The following is a 19,954-nucleotide window of genomic DNA, read 5'->3' as shown; positions in this document are numbered from 1 at the left end:
TCTCATACCTACTTTTAAACTAAATGGCAAAATTACCTGGATTTTTTTGTTTAAAATCAGATTTCCCCCCTACATTTAAAAAACCCCCTTTCCTAATGTAATTGTCACTGAATAAAACGCATAAAAATCACAGCAGCTATCTACAAAATGTGTGTATTTCATTAAGAAGTGCTACTTAACCATTTACAATGAAATTCTGCCTCTGAGGATTATATCCGAGTTCTCTGGAAACCTTTACACTTTCCCACAGAATAAAAAAATCATGCAGCTGGTATAGATTTCAACAAATATACATACATACCTATACTGGAGGTATAATCGGTGGCTCCAAAGATCAACTCTGGTGCCCTGTAGTACCGAGAGCAGATGTATGAGACATTAGGTTCTCCACGAACCAGCTGTTTTGCACTGAAAAGGAAACAAAATAATAATCTTTCTGTAATGAATAGTTTTACAACATTGCAGTACAGATCAACATTAAGCTTTGGCACTCTTCACCCACTCCCAATTCCTAAATGCCATAGTACCATGGTCTTCTAAGCTGATGCAAGCCACAGACTCAATGATTTACTGTGAAATCGGTCCAACCCATCAAGCAGCTACCTTATACTGGATACAGCAAAGGAAATTCTGACTACAATCTAGGTGATAAACAGGGTCAGATTTTTGGCTGGTAGTTGTCTTTTTCCAGGTACAAAGGTTTGTTTACAAAAAAAGATGACAGAATACGGTTCAAACAGTTACCTTTTTGAGGTTCAAAAGCTCTGGATATTTACCAGAACAGAGAGGTTTTTGTGGGGTTTTTTGTTTTGCTTTAAGGTTTCCATCAGAATATTCTGGCTCTTTGCTGTTTAAGGGACAGTGGTATGTAGCAAAATGGATATGAGGAAACAAAAGAAAAAAACTTAGCCATTGTAGTCACGACTTTGCCAATGGTCCACAACTAATGTGAAGGCTTCACTTATAGTGCAAGAGATCAGCCACAAAGGATCTAACCTACAGTACTGCCTCTACCACTATCTAAGAAAATAAAGGAAGACGCGAGCACATTACTTTTGGAATGTAAGTCCATGAACATATTATACCTCTTTCTTAATTAACACCAAGAGTTAGAAAGGAGCTTGAAGACGAAACTGCCCTTTCAGAAAGATGACATTCAACTAAGTAGCACCAAACTCAGCAGAGTGGCAAGCAAGCCAAATCCAATGCCCAGCCTTCCAGAAACTTCTCTCAGCCTTCAGGGAAGCAGGACTCCCAGCACCCTTTTAGCCTGTGTTAAAGTCTCAGTTTTCTGTTTTCTACACCATTTTATGCATTGTTACTTTTGAGTTGCAGGGCAATTCCTATTTTGCTCCAACACTGGTGAGGTAGAGCTGAAGAGGAGATTCCCGAGCCACCAGGCATGACGATGCACTGCTTGAATAACCACCATCTGACATTCCCACTCACTACGGGCAAGCGAATTTAGCAACAGCAGCATCTGTGACCTCTCACATATATGTGATAACTATTTTAGTCTGCAGAGTTATAGCACAATCTAAAGACTCAACTTTCCCAGAGGGAAATCTGTCTCCTGTCTCAGTGTAGATTCCCAGAATTTCTGTATCAGTTCTAAGATGAGGGCTGGACTCCAAAGGTGATTCACTTGAACTGATACTGGAAATAAATGTGCCGTTGGAAATGAGGGTAGATGTCCACTATTTAACAGCTTCAATTAGAAGTGTTGGTTTTGATCTTCGGCTGCCATAGCATTTGAAATATTAAGTGAACTGGTATACACACAAGTAGACTAATAAAGTGTAACATTAACCTTTTTAGGTTATTATGCCACTGCACCTGTCTTCTCTTCCCCAAACACATTTCACCCTCCTATCTGGTTGCATTTTTCCATGGCATAGTACCTTCCCCTATGTGACAGCATATTTAATACCTGTATAAATAACAGGCTTCAATTTTAATTCCCTCCCTCTTGATATCCTTTTCCAGCTCTCCTCCTCCCATATGAACTAATTTTAAGAGGAAAATAGAATATCAATAATTTCTGTTTCAAAACTACAAGTGAAGACCTTCTGAAGAACACAAGGGGGTTTCTCTGCAAAATTGCACCCAGGTTCACTTTGAAAGAAGCTGTTTTCACCAGGCTTCAGGCCACAGATGCGCTTACCTTCCGAAGTCGCAGAGTTTTAGAACGGCTGTATCAGGGTCCAGCAAGAGGTTCTGTGGTTTTATATCCCGGTGGCAGATCCCAAAGGAATGGATATAGGCTAAACTCCGGAACAGCTGATACATGTACAGCTGGAACACAGAAACATTGCATAAGGCATGCTTTCCTAGTCAAAATGGGGTAAACAGTTAATTGAGCACAAACTCCTATTAGAAGAAAAAACAAAATAACTCAAAAGAGACCCTACTGAATGCATATTAGCACTATAAAGATGTGCAAGGTATTTGCATGCCTTCCCTACGTGCCCTTTGCCACATATGCAGCTCAAATTTGTGCATTTGTCCTTCCAAAAATGAGTACTACTCCAAAAAAATAACTGTGTCAGCTTTCTAAGATTTATAAATAATGGTATTCAAAAAATATACAGCAAAAAAGGTGTTTCAGTTTGCTTTATAAATCAGCCTCTTCACAGAAAGGAAGTATTCCAGGTTATGTAAGTGGAGGAAAAACACCTACACAGAAAACCCTTTAGTTGATGAAGTTATAAACAACATATTCAATGTTGCCCAAGGACTAGGATAGTGTCTCATCTGTTACTTGAGTGAATCTAACAGTTCTCTTGGTGAGGGAACAGACTTACTTTAATTCTAAACCTCTGGGCAAAAAGAGAGAACAGAAAAACAACTGTTCAGAAAAATTTTATGCAAGGCAGAGCAAACAAGTCTGCTGAGGGAGGGTTTGCTCTGCTACTATCCAAGGCTAAACAGCCCCTTAGCAAGGAGGAAATAGAGCAAGAGGTGGTGTTATGAAGCCAAGAGCTTCACAGGGCAAAATTATACAGCAAGGGGAGGATGTCCAGCTGCTGGAGCTACACACTTCTGGTTATGGAGAATAACAAGCTGCTGGACACAATTAGGGCTGTATAGCATACACACCCACAAAGACATGGGAAGCCCTGTTTCAAGGTTCACAACAGGCAGGCAGGTTATTTATCTTTGTTGTGTCTCCCCTCAGGTTCCCTCTAAAAAAAAAAATAATTAAGCTACAGGCAGGACATTGTACGGAGTTGCAACTCCATGCTTTCCTTTTCCAAGCTCGTTCTCCACAGTTCACTTTTAATGGTCTGTAAAATCGTGTGCAACTGGTAGATATTGCTATCAGGTGACATTTGCCTCACTTTCACCATATCTTTGTCTCTCACTCTCTTTCTCTCTCCCTCGTTTTTTGTTGTTAATTTGGTGGGGAAGGTAAGAGAGGGAAGAGAATTGCCCGAATTTTGGCTCTAAGTCTTTAGTTTTCATATTTGTTTCCCAAAGCTGTAATTCTGCACAAAGAAAAGCAAACAAACACTGAATTGCCTGTTCTAGACATGTTAAGAATGTATTGTGCAAGCGTATTGCAAAATAATCCAAAAGATTGCTCTAATTTGAGGAGTCAGGTCAACACATGTGGGATTTAGAAAGTATGCCTTTCATCTCCACACAGCAAACCCAAAGTTTACAAGAATTTCTTGCAGCATGTTAGAAGTTACAAATAAAAATTAACAAAAAGAATACTAGAAAAGCTTTCTTGCAGTTCTTTAATAGTTTTTTGTCAGAGGGAAGAGCAGCTCTCTGCCTGCCTAGGTATCAATCAGAAGTGAACAAATGGGTATGATCTGACGTCTGTGTAGCCAAGATGTCTGGAAAATTGCAAAAGTTTAATGACATCAAGGTAACATGACCTTTTAAATATAGGATTCTGAGAAATGGTTGCCTTGCCAGAAAAATAAGAACAGCCTTCCAGGCTACCTGGAATGGGAAGTCCCAAGTATTCAGCAAGATTAAAGAGTTGAAGGAGAATTTTCTCTCAAAGTGTAAGTAAGGACAATTTTTCCCCAGTCCCCATAATGAAGAGCAATTAGGGCAAGAGTACTGACAAAAGCTATATAAACAATTTATCAAAAGCTAAGCTCACAAATTTTGAGAAGCATATAACCTGAATACCTGCTGTTGCACCACAGAACAAACAGAGTGACCTTGCAGTAGAAATTCTTACTGCTGGACGATAAGATCCTGTGCTTTCTTAGAAACAAGCACCCATGATGGCTATTGCAGAGACGCGCCATTTACAATTTATGCATATACAGTTATGGCACAACACTTTGTTATTGGAATAATTACTATTTCTTACTTCTATCTTCTTTCAATTAAATCAAAGTTTTTTCTTAAGCCCATCCTCATGTTAAAGCATTACACTTTTAAGGAGGACTCTGGAGAAAACAATGCAGATCAGGAATATTTGTTGATAATTTCCATTTAATGATATCTGGATGCCATGTTAAAAATTAATGTCATGTGAAAACATGATCATTCACTAGTGTGTGGATTATGGTCACCACATCATATGAAACAGAACTATGAGACCCAGGAAGGTCCCATGTTTGATGGAAAAAAAATTGATCTTATTCATTGTAATTACTTTGTAAAAAATGACAAAAGATACAGACAACTTAAATGGGTTTTTGAGACTTGACAAGGTGCATTCCAACATCTTGCCCTACGCAGCTCTTCAAGACAAGACCCACTGAGCTCCAAGTGCAGGGAAGGGGACAAAAATATGTCTTTCACGCCCACAACAGAAGCACACGAACTCTTACTCATATGCCATGAAAAGGGAAAGATAACAGATAAGAGAACACTATTCTTCCTGACATCCTCTTTCAGTTCCTGGCCTTTGTACTATTGTGTCTTCATCATCTCAGGAAACTGAAGCTGCTAACCTGGCTGGTATCAGTCTTTATCTAAGCTGTTTAAAAAACAAAAGACTCCCCTGCCCCTGCCCTGCACTCAGTCTCCCCCACCCATTCCAAGATTTTTGTAAAGTGAGAAATCGCAAGTGCTTGCTTTAAGCCACTCCCTCTACTCTTCCTTTGCCACAACAAATAATCATTCTAGTATTTTTTTCCTTGCCTCAAGATGTACACACACCTAAAAAACTCAGAAAACAAATTATGGCAGAAGAGAGGTGTCCACAAAGTCAATTCCTATAATATCCTTCTTCGTCTAACCACATCTATTGGTTACCTACCTTGACATAAATCATAGGGAGTGTCTGTTTGGCCCGACTATAATGTCTGGCAACTCTGTATACTGTTTCAGGAACATAGTCCAGCACCAAGTTGAGGTACACCTCATCTTTCTGAAAGAGAATAAAGGAGAAGAAAAAAAAAAATCAGCAACAGATTTGAAGCATGAAGTACAATTAAGGCATTTGGAGAAGCCAAAAGGATGAGAAAGCTATTGACATTTTAGGTACATGTTTTCAGTGGGCATGTGAGCTGACACCAAAACTTTTTCCTTTAGGCTTTGCATTTGGGCACTAATACTTAAGTCAAACTTAATGTTTAAGGTCACATTAATTAATGTGTTCTCCAACATAAGATATTTTCTGATAAATGTGGAGAAGGATATAATTGTTTTGCCCAGTCAATATTTTCATTAGGAGATATTTCAAGGTGACACCTGCATCGTTATTTAAAGCAGCTTATTAACCCATTAGTCCCTTCCCCGCCAAAACCCAAGAAGTGCAAATTTACAAGTCCCAAACTCACATCTCACAACTACACATCAAAAAAAGTTTAAAAATCCTGCATCCTTTAGAAATGTTCCTTCGATCTTACTGAATTTCCAACTATTAAGGGATTAATAATACATATTAACCACTCACATACAGTAAGCCAGTGTTAACATTATTAACTATTTTTGTTCACATGCAATTCCTGATGTCCCAGTCACCTCCAACTTAAACATCTAAACTTATTCATGGCAAAACAGAACAAGACAAAAAACAAAGACTTGAGCATCACTTTTAATATCTAGTATCAGGTTAGAGGTCTGTGTGAACACAACACAGAAACAACAAACGTAGCTGTATAATAAGATACTTCATTACAGAATATATTAAAAAAGGAAAGAAGGAACAAAGAGGAATTAAGCGTCAAATTACTATAATCACACAGTGCCCAACTGTAGAACTGAGAATTTTCAGCAGTAAAACAGGTCTTAAAAGACTTCTGGTATTTTAACACAGTCTTCTGCACAAATCCTATCAAGACTGTGAATACATTTAATGACAGAGGTGGGGGGGTGGGTATAATTAACTGTATCAACCTGAGAAGTTATTTTTGAAAGCTAGGTGAATTAATCAGAAGTAGCCTCTCTTGCGCTTGTATTAACAGCTAGATCTTTCTGTAGAGAAAGACAATATATACAGATTTTACGTGGATGGAAATAGTACAGAACTCCCAGGTCTTCAACTGGAGTCCCTTGTCAGCAGGTCCACTGGCTACGTATCTTAGTTCCCCAAAACAAACCTCATTTAGCTATAGCAATTTAATAATATTACTGTGACTTAACACATCATTTCAAGCACAGAGTATGGTGTGTTACTCTCAAAGTGCTCTGTTTTCCTTACCTATCTCTATCTTGCCTCAGCAAAGAGCAGCAGTCTCCAGTGAGTAAAGAAATGACATGTGGTAACACACACAGGAATACACACCTTGAATACACAATATGCAAAGAACTGCTGGGTTTGTGTGTTGTTGAAGACTCAGAATTCAAGATCTCTGTCCACCATTATCTGACAATAAAAGCTTGTATTTTCAGGACATTTTAATAGCTCCTATTACTACCTCCTAATAGGCTAAGTCACCTTGCAAGGCCCTGCCTACATCACTCTTCCCTACAAAAAGATGGTCTTTTTAAAATATCCTTGCTTAAATTACAGTGATAATAGCACCAGCACTAAGCAAATACCAATGGCCCACTAACTTATATTTGCTCTTAGAGTAATTCTGAAACATAGATAAGGAGCAGCAGCCTCCGAAACCACCAGTGCTATCCCAGGAACTGGGTAACAACATGAAGGAATCTGGTGACCAGGCTGGAAAACAAGCATTTTTCAACAGATGAGGAGGAAATACCGGACAGCTGTGGAAGTCCATGGATGTGAAAATGTATGCAAGAAACTGACATCCTTTCAGCACTTTCCCTTCTGCAACAAGAGAAGCTTTTCCCTCCCTGACTCTCACTTCAAGCCAATAAAAATCCACCACCACCTCTTCTTAGGTCAGAGCTTCTAAGGTATTAATTATAAAATACAGAAAATAAATGTCCCAAAAAAATCAAGGTTAACTTATGCCTAGTAAGGCAACTTGTACACCAAGAGAAGAAAAGTCTTTTTAATATGAATTCTGTTTGATTCAGTGTAGATACAACCTGATGAATATGTTTAATGCTTGCCTCCTCTTGGAGAGTTGGAGAGTCTTACTGGTTACAAGTCACTGCACAAAGTACTCTAACTGAGGTCGATTACTTTCATTCAGAGGATTCATGTTCCATGTATCAAAAAGATTTACATGAGAGATTAGAGAGATGAAAAAATGAGTAAAAATGGAATTACAGGGACTTCATTATTCTCTCATGATACAAGCAAAATGAGACATTTAAACCAGTAATACGTATGATCATTAAACACTGTCCACGCTACTTCACAACAGTTAATTTTGAGAATTACAGGACTATGTAGCTCACACCACCTTTGTTTTGCTTTTCCCTCCTCCATTTTGATTTTTCTGTTCTGTTGGAAATAGGACTAATTCAATGGCACAGCACAAGCACAGAAAGATCAAGGCATCTGAATCGTAGAGAAGGAGGTTTTGCACCCACCCACCAATCCTTAAGAGTTTTTATGCTACCCACAGCACTTGAACAAACTACATGGGTTTTGCATGATATTGCTCCTAGGTGAGACACTGCAATACAGTTACACAGAAGACGTGAAGGCACATGAACACTTTCCCCCCAACCAAACAAGTTTTGATGTACCATTTGATGAACCCAGAACTTTAATATGTAACTACAAAGGCAAGGCTTAAGGTATTGCCTATGTAAGTAGCAGCATACTCCACTCCTACCACAAGCCACTGACACTTCAGAAGTGCCCTAAATGACTGCTTTAATGAATCAGTGACAATTCGACTGTTCTGACCTGCCTCCTCCTGATGTAACCTGGCACAAATCTGATAAACTCAGAATACAGTTTTCAAGAGCCCTCACCCTTCTCTGTGAGTATGAACCGAATGAAAATAACATCCAAGTTACCTTGATTCCCCTGAACAAGATCCAGTACAAGCTAGAAAGCAGTCACAGCCTGACAAGCTCTGAGGATGATGTAACCTGGTTTGCCTACCTCATGCACTCCTCCTAAACACATATTTTTCCAGTGACCCAAATGTTCTGCAATAGGAAACAGAGTTAACTCAAAGAGCTTGCCAAATGAGGGTAACTGCTTGAGGATCAGGCAGGAGGATCAAGGCTTATCTTTCCATTACAGGAAGCCTTTTTCAAACCTCACCATGTATTTTACACATGACTTGTTTCCACACTGCTGTTTCAAAACTGCTGGGCTGGGAACCAACCAAGGTAACCCAACCGCCACAAGGACCTCTGAAATGCCTCTGCAAGAGAGCAGAAAGGTCCAGAGGAGACTGCATCATATAAACGACAGAAAGAAAACACAAGATGTCATTTCATAGTTCACTCCTCCTTACAGACATTTGGACTGAATAGATTATTAGCTTTCCTCAACAGGTCAAATACTTATGTGGATCCATGTTCTCCCGTGCTTGCTGCTAAGGTTACGACCATGTACTTTTTAAAATTAAAAAGAAGGGGAATATAGGATCAATGCAGCTCATGGACCTCCAATTGCCTCAAATGTTAGAAGCTACTTTTCTGTTGCCAAATAAACCCTCAGCTGACAAACAGTGCTCTGTAATGAGCCAGAGCAAAATAACCATGGCCTTGCCATTGAACTGCTCTGCACCTCTCAAGAACCAACAATTCAGGCACCGCTTCACTTTGGTTGGAAACACTTAATGTAAGTAAATACTAACACAGACTACGCCACAATGAGAGGCATGAAAAAGACTAGGACACAAGAGCCAAAACATTCTAGCAATTTAATATTTTTCTTTGTATCAAAAATTGGAGATAAAATAGGCTGCAAGTGCAGCTACTCTAGCACATGAGCATTGCACATTACATGTCTGAAGACTGAGCAAAATTGAGAACACTACCCTACTGACATAGAAAAGGCTGCATGGAGGTCTCAAACTCCATTTTTAAAACTCTTCTCTCCTTCAATCCACACAAGTAATCTGTTTTAAGCACCATCCAATTGAGCTTAACTGTAGCCAAGATAAAGCAACAGCTATTGAATTCAAAGATTTCCTCTTCTGGGTTGTGCAAGGAAGTACAAATATTCCTTTTTAATGATCATCCTCAGCCTCAACAAACCCCAAATTAATCCTGAGTTGTTTCTACCAGCTTTCATTAATTTATTTTTCATATCTCACATACTACATTAACGAAGTGCATGTATAAAACCGCAATCAACATCAGTCAGTCACAGTCCAACTAGTTCCCCTATTTACCACCAGCACAATGATAGAATCCAGGGAGTTCCTATATGCCAAGCACCAGACTGAGGGGGAAAGAAGAGAGGATCACAGGACACTCTCTGAAGAATACATAAGCATCTAGTAAGGTGTTAGAAGTTCTGCTGAACTGTCAGTCCTACTTGGAATCTAAGGAAAATTTCTCTGAGCATCAAGTAATAGGATAAAATGGTTAAGAAATTATTCTGAGTATTCTTTCTTCTAGGTTGACTAAATTTACTAATCAGAATTTGGAAAAAGTGATGAACATGCTGATTTCAGTTTTCATCTCCTGGTGGATCAGTAACTGTGGTGGTGGTTCTGCTGTGGTTTGCAGTTGTTTTTTTGCCCCCCCTCCCCCCCCTTTTTTTTTTAAATCCCAGATCACTTAATTGACCAAGTTTTCAGATGGACTCCATGTGACCAGCTGTATGAGTGCAACTAGGAGGAGATGAACAATACTGGAGTTTCTTAAACTAACTGTGCATTTGGAGAATAAATGCAGAACTGCACTCTGAAGAAACTCACTTTACCTGCCTATTCAAGCTAAAAGCAGACAGATAAGTCAAACCAGAAATTAAAGAATATGCCTCCAGAATGCACTTCTTATTAAAATTATCCCAAGGCATCAGTATGGGGGCTAAAGAAGGTAAACAAGCCTGTCAGTTTACTCAAGGGGATCCTGTTTTCTTTACCATATGATAGCACCCCACCGATGATGCTTCAGAGGTACATGCTACACCTGAAGCTGTTACTGACAGGATGGTGGCTACACAAGGGTTCTGTCAAAAAGCACTGAAGGACTTAACTTGGAGTTAGAAAGTAAGAAAATGGATCTCAGCACTTCACATGGATGATGCTTTCTTTCAGAGTGCATTATTTAAACACCAGAGTGTCAGCACGAGGTAAGATATGCCCTTCATCTTCGCTTAGCCATCTAGATTTAGACAACATACAAGGTTCAAAGTTACACAGTTTTTGCTCTAGATTCAAAAAAGGTTACTCTACTCTTTCTTAAAGCTGCAACCAGCACACACTTCACACACCCTTATCAAGCACCATGAGAGACCCACCTTCCTTCTTGAAGGAAGGCTGACACAGTATGTCCACTACAAAGACTTTGGAACCGCTTTCAAAGACAAAATGAGTTTGCAGCCTTTCTACTCTAACTGCTGAGTAGCCATGGTACACTGGAAAAATTTGAAAATAAAAAAAATGTTGTAGCTGACCTTATTTGTATGAAGGAATGGTGACATCCAGTGGTCACATGTGCCTGTTTTTACTCAGTTTATGATCACATCTATTTCACAGCAGAACTGTGGCTGCCACTAAAGTAAAGGAACTGTAAACCTAGATGTATAGCTGCAGTTTCACATAGATAACTCCAGGGGTGTAAGAGGAGTTAAAGACTCAACTTCAGTGTTCGGAAAGATACCAAAGCTTTCTACTAGCACTACAAATGTTGGGCAAAGTATCTCCTTTCCTACTCCCCCACTGTTCATGACCGAGTTTGAGAACAGAGATCTGTCCCAAGACTTCTGTTCCTACACCTATTTGTCAAAACTTAAATTGGTCTGTAACGTTCATTGCTCTTCAACATAACACAGTCTGATGTAGGTAGGAAACACCAACTGGGTCAGCTGTGACGACCTACACTACCTTCCAGACTGAGTAGAAGTTTCTGAACCAGGATATATCCATGACAGCAAACCAGGCAAGATAATACACCATAATGGTTCAAACTATATGCCTGCCTCAGGACAAACAATACAAGCTGCTTTTGTAACAGCCATCCAGCATGGGAAGATGAGAGCAGTAGCTAGAGCTGGTAAAGAAATTACTTGCGAACAGGAGAGTGACTAACTGGACATACTGGACGGTTCACTGGTCTAGAGAGAAATCACGGAGCTTCTCATTTCCACTGCACCACCTCACCACTGCTGCCTACCCTGCTCTTGCAAAGCCCTACCACAGGCAGACAAAACTGCTATTTCTATTAACACAATCTACTCAAAACCAGAGATCACTCGTAACTACAACTAAGGAAATTCCCAGCATGTTGCGAGCCCTAAGAGCAGTAACTGATAATCATTATCTGATGATTGGTGCCCTTTTTGAAATGAGCTTGGCAGGCCTCAGGCAAGGACTAGAGATACCAACATCACAAAACTCCTCATAATTGGCATTAATTACTCCTTTGTAGACAGCAGAGCAGATCTGCCAAAGATTAAATGGATCCTAGTGACTCAATTCATCTCTAGTGACGGCCCTTCAGCACATTACTGGGCTGGTACGAAACATTCACACAGGCTCTGTCAATTTGAAATGGGGCTCAAGGCTCTGCCAATTGGATGTTCTGTGCAATAATTTATTTTTTTTAAAAACAAGTTAATTAAAGAAACCAAATGGTTCAACTACAATTACTCTATTTTAACAGGAAACAGAACTGACAGTCCTCACATGAGAACACATCTGAACACTTCCGTGAGAAACGATAAGGATGTTCATGCCTCTTTGAAGGTGCAGGATATATCTCTTCCTAACAGGGATATGAGCTTGGCGAAACACCAATTGTTCAGCAAGGTCTAAGCTTGCAAATAAGCCAGTTGCTCCCTTTTTCCAAAGTTCTTCATTGCAGTTTAATACACTGTTGCCAAAGCGCATGCCAGATACACACTGAGCTGCATCTATAGGCTGCTGTGTGCTATCTTCTGCGCGTTTATTTTAAACCTCAACCTAAGTCTATGGGAATAAATTTCCATCCTGAGTAGGCATGGACTTGTGGCTGTGTCCCCTTAGAGCTAAGGTTAGATAAGACTACAAATCAATTAGAGCATACAGAAGGGCCAGCTCATCCTCCAAAAGAGAGTCAGCATAATGCCTATTTGTGATCTCTCTGTGCTTCCATATATGCTTTCTTTGACTACTCTGAATACCAAGCCACCTTAAGGGGGGATAGGGGGAAGGTTACATAACCAGAGATGCAATTACTCAACAAAATTGTATTTATTTTACTTTTATATGATTTGATGCAGGGACAAACCTCTTCACTGGTTTCTCTTCCTCTTTTGGGCACATATATAGATCAATCAGACTATCAAACACTCAGGAATACCGAAACAAGAAAACTCTCACAGTTATGAAATACCACAAAGAAAGGTCTAAACCGGAAATAGAAGAGGGGAAAAAAAAAGATTAGGAACTCATTTCAGGTTTTACACAGCTGAATAATTTTACTGAGCAGCCACTGATTTAAGAAGTTAGGTCATGCTATAAAACATCAGGGAATGAATACTCTGCAAAGGGGCCAAGGGAATATTTGGTATGTCTGTGTCTGCCCTCCCTTGGAGCATGGCTGAAAAGGTTCTCAGCAGAATTAGGCTCAAAAAGACAGGCAGCAAGATGATCTGCCCCTGCTTCAGTAAATCAACACTTACATTTACATATCACGCTAAATGCAAGACAGTCCCTGAAATTAAGGAAAAGTAGCAAAAATCAAATCAGAAATGTAGCTTTCCTAATATAGTCTGATCTCCCAGTGGCAAGCTGAACAAAATGCCTGGTTTGCCTGTCAAGACCTTATCTGAGGGCAGAATACAAAAACTATCACACACAGCAGAGTTGGCTAACCCTATAATCCTGCCCATTTCCTCCAAAGATTATCTAGAAAACCACAAATCACAGAAATACAGCGTGGAAAAGACTTGTGACTACTTCCCCCAAGATAATCTTCCATACACAACTCAGCCCATAATTCAGTTGTTCTTTCTTCCCCTCTGGTTCATTCCACCAATTACAGGTTTCGGACTACTGAACAGCACACTACAGCTACAAAAGTCAGTGCCCTGCTATCAGGTATCTCATACAGCCTCAGGAAAAAAAAAAACACAAAACAATCAGAATCTACTCTCGCAAATTCATTAAGGAAGAGGCTTTTGAAAGAACTGGGTTATCCTGTAAACTTACAAAAAGAAACAACCAAGAAGGAAATAGTTTATAGAAGCAACCTGAATGCCAAGCCTGGCAACTGTCATATTAACATATAACACGCGCTCTCTTCGAGCTCTCTTAAACCAGAAATCATTAGTCAAACATGATTAATAAGTAGTCAGTACTCAGAACAATTTTTTTTATATATATACACACATGCACACAGGTATAAATATATGCGTGCGCATGCATGTATGCACATATATATATGCACACACCTCCCTATATAGGGCATACCTATACAAAGAAAATACAAATTCAAAGATGTTCAGACAAGAGTGAGTCACCCAGTCACAAAAAACAAGGGAGAAGAAATCAATCAAAGCCACGTTTGATACAAGATTTCCATGTTGCTAATGCTGGATTGCCTTTGGCAAAAACAGGAAGGAAGTTTAAGTGAATGGGAGACAAAAATAGGAGTTCATCACAGCAAAACAAAAAAAAAAAAAAAAAAGAAAAAGTAGGGAGCTCAAACATTTCAACCAGTTCCAGGGATAGTGCCTAGAAAAAGCAAACAGAGCTTAAATCACTACAAGCTAGCTACAACCCTGATGCAGCTAAGGAACAGTCTTAATAACAAGTGTTACAGAACCATAGAACGGTTTGTGTTGGAAGGGACCTTGAAGATCACCTAGTTCCAACCCCCTGCCATGGGCAGGGACACCTCAACTAGCCCAGGTTGCTCAAAGCCTCATCCAGTCTGGCCTTGAACACCTCCAGGGATGAGAGACGCACAACTTCTCTGTGCAACCTGTTCCCGTGCCTCACCACCCTCACAGGAAAAACACTTCCTCCTAATATCTAATCTAATACACCCTTTCAGCTTAAAGCTGATACCCCTTGTCCTGTCGCTATACTCCCTGATCAAGAGTCCCTCCCCATCTCTCCTGTAGCCCCCTTTAAGTACTGGAAGGCTGCTCTAAGGTCTCCCCAGAGTCTTCTCTTCTCCAGGCTGAACAGGACACATTGCTGGGTCACGTTGAGCTTCTCATCAACCAACACTCTCAAGCCCTTTTCCTCAGGGCTGCTCTCTATCCATTCTCCACCCAGCCTGTATTTATGCTTGGGGTTGCTCAGACCCACGTGCAGGACCTTGCACTTGGCCTTGTTAAATTTCATGAGGTTGGCACGGTCCCACCTCTCCAGCCTGTCCAGGTCCCTCTGGATGGCATCCCTTCCCTCCAGTGTGTCCACCACACCACACAGCTGGTGTCATCAGCAAACTTGCTGAGGGCACGCTCAATCCCATTATTTACAACTGTTTTTCAGTTTGATGCTATTTTGTATTGTTTCTAGTTTTCTACTCAAGAATTAAACCCTCTGTTTTGTTAGAATAAAGCCAGGTTTAAGGTTGCCCAGTGCCTAAAAATGCCTAGCTGTTAAAATGAACTGAAGTGACTATGAGGCGCACAGCTTTCAAAGAGTGCCAGTCTTACTGGATTTGGAGAAATCCTTTGAGGTACCTCTAAACTGAGTCAGATTTAAGGTTCTTGGATATTGGCCAAAAAAAAAAAAGTCTCTGGCCTTAGAGATCCTGGTGTCAAGCACCAAGGAAGATGGGAGAAGTCCAAGGAACGCTCCAGCTGGAAGAAACAGGTGGAGCGATCACAGCAGCATGAAACCTTTATGTAAGAAAACGCTTGATATGCAGGTATCAAAATTAAATTCATTGGCGAACTATTTTATTAAAGGTACTAGCAGTATGATAGTTACCTCTGAAATTTTCTCATCACTGCTGGACTTCAGTTAATTATCAGCCCACTGCCATTAATCTGTGTTTAAGTTCTTCATGAAGACAGATAACAATTTCAAGCCCTACTCATCAGTATGCTACTGCATTTTCTGCTATACTTTTCCTGGATTTTTACATTACTCTTCCCATTGGACCTGCCTTCAAGAATCACTTTATATAAAACTCTGGGTACCTAGCACCTCAATTTGCAACTGCTTCCTACGTGTCCTTCCTGGTTACCAGATGGGACGTTATGCTCTTCTCCCTTTTTCCTCCACTCCCCACAGAGCCAGCTTGATTATGAGGGTAATATGAAGGAAAAAATGTCATTGCTTTGCAAACTGACAAAGACATGAGAAGAAACATTATTCTTTCTCAGATAAGCTTCAGAAATCCAACTTACTGCTCTCTAGAGCTTTTCTCAAACAGCAGTAAACAAACACATACACAGTTATCTCCACATGCTGGCACCTGCATAGAAATACTTGCAAGCCAATTATGTATCATTTCGTATTGAACTGCAAAGAGACCTTGCAACCTGAACTGTAACACTACCAGTACTGACGTTCTGCTGGGTGCACCTTTGCCCTACAGACTCATTCACATTTGTCCCATTTTGCAACAGAGTAGCACTGGAAATCACAAAGGCACAGAGCAGAGGCATGAAGAGAGACTAGCAGAAGGAATGTGAAAGAAAACTTCTCACTGAAGCATTAAGATTCGCTGATCATGGATAGCAATGGCATTTTAAAAAACAAAACTAGCGTTGCCAAGAATCAGCCATGTGGAGTTCAAACAGCAAAGTGGAAAATCTAGTCTCAAGCTCAACATCAAGTTAAAGATTTACAAAAGTGTTTTACTCAAGTTACTGTTACACAAAGGCTTCTGAAACAGTGTTCGGAGAAGTTTAACACTTCCGCTGTTTGCAGGAGGTTTCTGAAAGCCAGTGGATAGGCAGCTGTCTTTTGCTTGTCTCATGAAATTTACTTCACTCTATTTCATAAGCTGGTTAAAAAAGCAAAGAAAAAACCCCAAGACCAAGCACTCCTTCACAGTATTTCCCTTCTTGTACTCATGCTGCTTGAGGAATTTCTGGTTATAGGCTAAATGAGCACAATATAGTTTAAAAAACTATATCGCACTACCAACAATGTAGTAACACTGGAAATGCTTGCTATCACCAGACAACCCCCAAAGGAAGGAAATGGAAGGGCTGATTAAAAAAAAATAAATCACATTTATCCTTGATTTCTGCAAAGTGGTTTTGCAAGCTTTCCATAGGCACAGACAAAAGCACAGGACCAGGTACCCCCAAGCACCTCTCAGAGAGGTAACAGAGCTCCTCCAATTATCCTTCTGTGCACTGCACAAGACTGCAGCAACCTGCCACCAACAACTCCTCCTGGAGATGTCAGTTCCTTCTCTGTCTCTAAAGACAATAAAGTGGGTGGGCCGTCACTCCCATTCTGTTGACCCACTTCATGGCAACAACAGTTAATAGCTTTCCAGTAGCTATCAGCTCTCATACACAGTCCTTTACAGCATTATGGACATGTATACCAGCATCTAAAGGCAACTAAGGATGTAATCTGGTTTAAAAAATGTAAAATTATAACTTATACAAATATTTATAACTATATATAGAAAGACCAGAGTAAATTCAGAAAGTCATCTAGCCCATCTCCCCACCTCGCATCTTACATTCAGATGGGCCAGAAAGACTTTTTGTTTTTGACTTAATGGATGATCCTTCTTTAAGCATGAGGTTGGACCAGATGCCATCTTGAGGTCCATTTCATCCTGAACTCTCCTATGATTCATAAAATGCTGATACATAGACAAGGAAGTTGTTATAACTTCTCATTATAAAAAAAACTTCTAATCACTTTTTTAAAAAACAAGTAACTTTTATACCTAGGCTGAAAGAAAACATCAATGGCAGTGTCTACTTCTTGAGATTTATTAAATCCAGCTTTTGCTCCTTTTTCTGGAGCATAAGCATTCTGACAAATGTTAGAATCATACAATCATGCATTCTTCTTTCCTCTGGGCTTTGAAACACAGTCTATATATGGAACAGGTGCACAAAGAAAGGGGACAGAAGCATACAGAGACTCGGTCTGGGAAGAGTCATAAGTTCTTTAAATCTAGAATGCTTAATGCTGAATCCTAAAAAATGTATCTGCACATATGGAAAAGCAGTGGTAGAACATGCAAATGAAGCCTGGCTTTGCTCCATTAAATTAAAAAGAGGTGGTGAGTACCCAAATCCGCTACACTATTGTTGTGCTATACTAGTAACACTACTCCTCATGGACCACACACTTCAATACCAAGAAAGATCCACTCCAACACGATCTGTTGGGCAGGACTATAGCATTTTTTCACGTCTACTACCTTCACACTCCTGTCCCTAGAAATGCAAACAGTTCAGTTACACCTCAGATGGTTACCAGGAGGCAATGCCTTGGTTTTCCATTCTTACCTTCTCTCCACTAGAGTAGAAGAAATAACGCAATCGGACAATGTTACAATGATCCAACTTCCTCATAATCTGGAGCTCTCGGTTCTGAAACCAAAGAGAAAAGCAAACAATTAGTGAAAACTCTTTTCTCACAAAGTTAAGAGTATTGTAATGAACAGGAGCTTACAAAACTAAGGAACCAAAGAACAACTGAAACTGGAAAGAGGCAACGGCTTCCACATCTTTATTAGTCTTTCTTCCAATTACTTTATCACTGAGAACATTGACATTTTTGAGTACAGTTTCCCTCTGAAATGAAGGTCCACAAATACATCACAAAATCGAAGAGTTACATAGTTATGTTACTGAAGTTTCAGTGGTAAAAAGCAAGATGACATTAACTTTCCATTTTTATTTTCTGATCTTACAATAATACATTGTATGTGTCAGAATTCTTGGAAGCCTCTCTCCCTGAATACTGTAAAAAAAAGAAAATAATGTAAAAGCAAACATAATATTTCCACCTACATGCTAACTCTCTATACTGCAAAACAGGTTTGTGACAGAAGATCATTTCCCATACCATTCTTTTTGCAATACCAACAAAAAGCACCTGAAATTGAGTAGGCAACCCAATTCCCACTTCTGTTCAACCAAGGTTTAACCAGGTTTAGGCAGACAGAGTAACAGTGTTATTTTCCCATTTTATATCAACCTGAAAAAGCTGTTAAAATAAAATCAGTTCATTACATGCACAATGAATTTGGGACCTTGCTGCAATACTCATTGTGACTGAGCCCTAAACAAATGAAGGATTTTATAGCCAGATAAAAATAAGTTAAATGTTGAATTACAGGTATGAATAAAAACAAGCAAGTAAAATTAGCACAGTTACATTTGTTAGACTTCATTCCACACCTTTTGCTACAATACTCCTTTCTCCTACAGTCACATTTACACATGACTATTTTTCCTTCCTCAATTACTATACAATCTGCAGCTTCAAAATTAGAAGGTATTCCAATTTTTATGTGGATCACGGGGTTGCTAATCACGCTTCCTAACTAGCTAGGACCAATACACTAGACTAATATACTGGTCCTACCAGCATCATTAACTCTGACCAACATCAGGAATATTAGGGAAGAAAATTCTTTACCCACCACACATTTTCATACCTAAATGCACAAAGCTAACACCTACTTTGTGTGAAGCTACTGCTGTATTTCATATTCTGTGTATCAGAGGATCACATACACTGCCTATCACTATGATTAATGCTTAAGGAACTCCACAAGAACCACTCAGAGCTTCTAACGTGAACATGGCTACAAACTTCGCTTTTAATTCCTCTAAGACATGTAGCCCTAAAAGAAAGAGGTGTTAGGGAGGATGCAGTATCATAAACCCTTTCATCACTGCCACTCTCTGACTGAAAAAATACTTCAGTATTAGCCATCTCTTTACAAATGCAAGTGACATCTCACACAATTATCAGCTGGCAATTATCCAGCTAGTATTTAAGGACAAAGCAACTTCTTCCCTGAGACTGCTTGGCTTCTGTAAAGATTACAGCCTAAGTCCGTAAGATGCACACCAAGGCAGGCCTATTCTATCCTGAAGGCTGAAAAGAAAAAGAGAAAGCAGGGAGAGACCTTTGAGGCTTTCATGTATCTTCTGAAATCCCATGGGGTGAATTCATGAAAGGAATACAGGCTTCATCGCATAACATCGTCAACATGCCTCACATCTCAGAGAACAGGGTTCTCCTGTTAGGAACGGATGCTCAAATGTTCTCCACTTATTCTTTCTTAAATGCTATCGGAAATAAATCAATTCTGAAAGTCACGGATGGGGGTTACCATGAGGCATGGCACAGTTTAGACTTCAAACCAACAGAAAGATATCTCGTCTTGTCCGAACCACATGTCACTGCTGGCTCAGTGGTGTCTCCCTGGTCCTTAAGACCTAGGGCAAATTTCAACTAGCAAGCTGAAGCAGGGATGGCTCTAGATCTCATCAGTCACTGAAACACCAATTATGAGAAGAGATTAATTTCTCCAGTCAGTTTTACAGCACTTAACAGTGATATTACAAAAACAAGCAGGTGATTGGTGACAACCA

General features: G+C 39.8%; 1 protein-coding gene across 1 annotated transcript in view; it reads right to left on the bottom strand.

Annotated features, from left to right (window-relative positions):
- Positions 1-17,937, bottom strand: part of GSK3B (glycogen synthase kinase 3 beta) — a 63,212-nt gene extending 45,275 nt beyond the window's left edge. The window contains exons 1-4 of the mRNA XM_010073297.1: positions 17,852-17,937; positions 5,234-5,344; positions 2,165-2,295; positions 302-408 (exon numbers count right to left, since the gene is read on the bottom strand). Of these exons, the coding sequence (XP_010071599.1) occupies positions 302-408; positions 2,165-2,295; positions 5,234-5,344; positions 17,852-17,917 (415 nt within the window). The 5' untranslated portion in view covers positions 17,918-17,937. The remainder of the gene's footprint in view (positions 1-301; positions 409-2,164; positions 2,296-5,233; positions 5,345-17,851) is intronic.
- Between the last annotated feature and the right edge of the window lie 2,017 nt (positions 17,938-19,954).

The sequence above is a fragment of the Pterocles gutturalis genome, unplaced genomic scaffold (genome assembly GCF_000699245.1).
Source record: "Pterocles gutturalis isolate BGI_N339 unplaced genomic scaffold, ASM69924v1 scaffold10912, whole genome shotgun sequence".
NCBI lineage: Eukaryota > Metazoa > Chordata > Aves > Pterocliformes > Pteroclidae > Pterocles > Pterocles gutturalis.
This window is presented reverse-complemented; position numbering and strand designations above follow the sequence as displayed.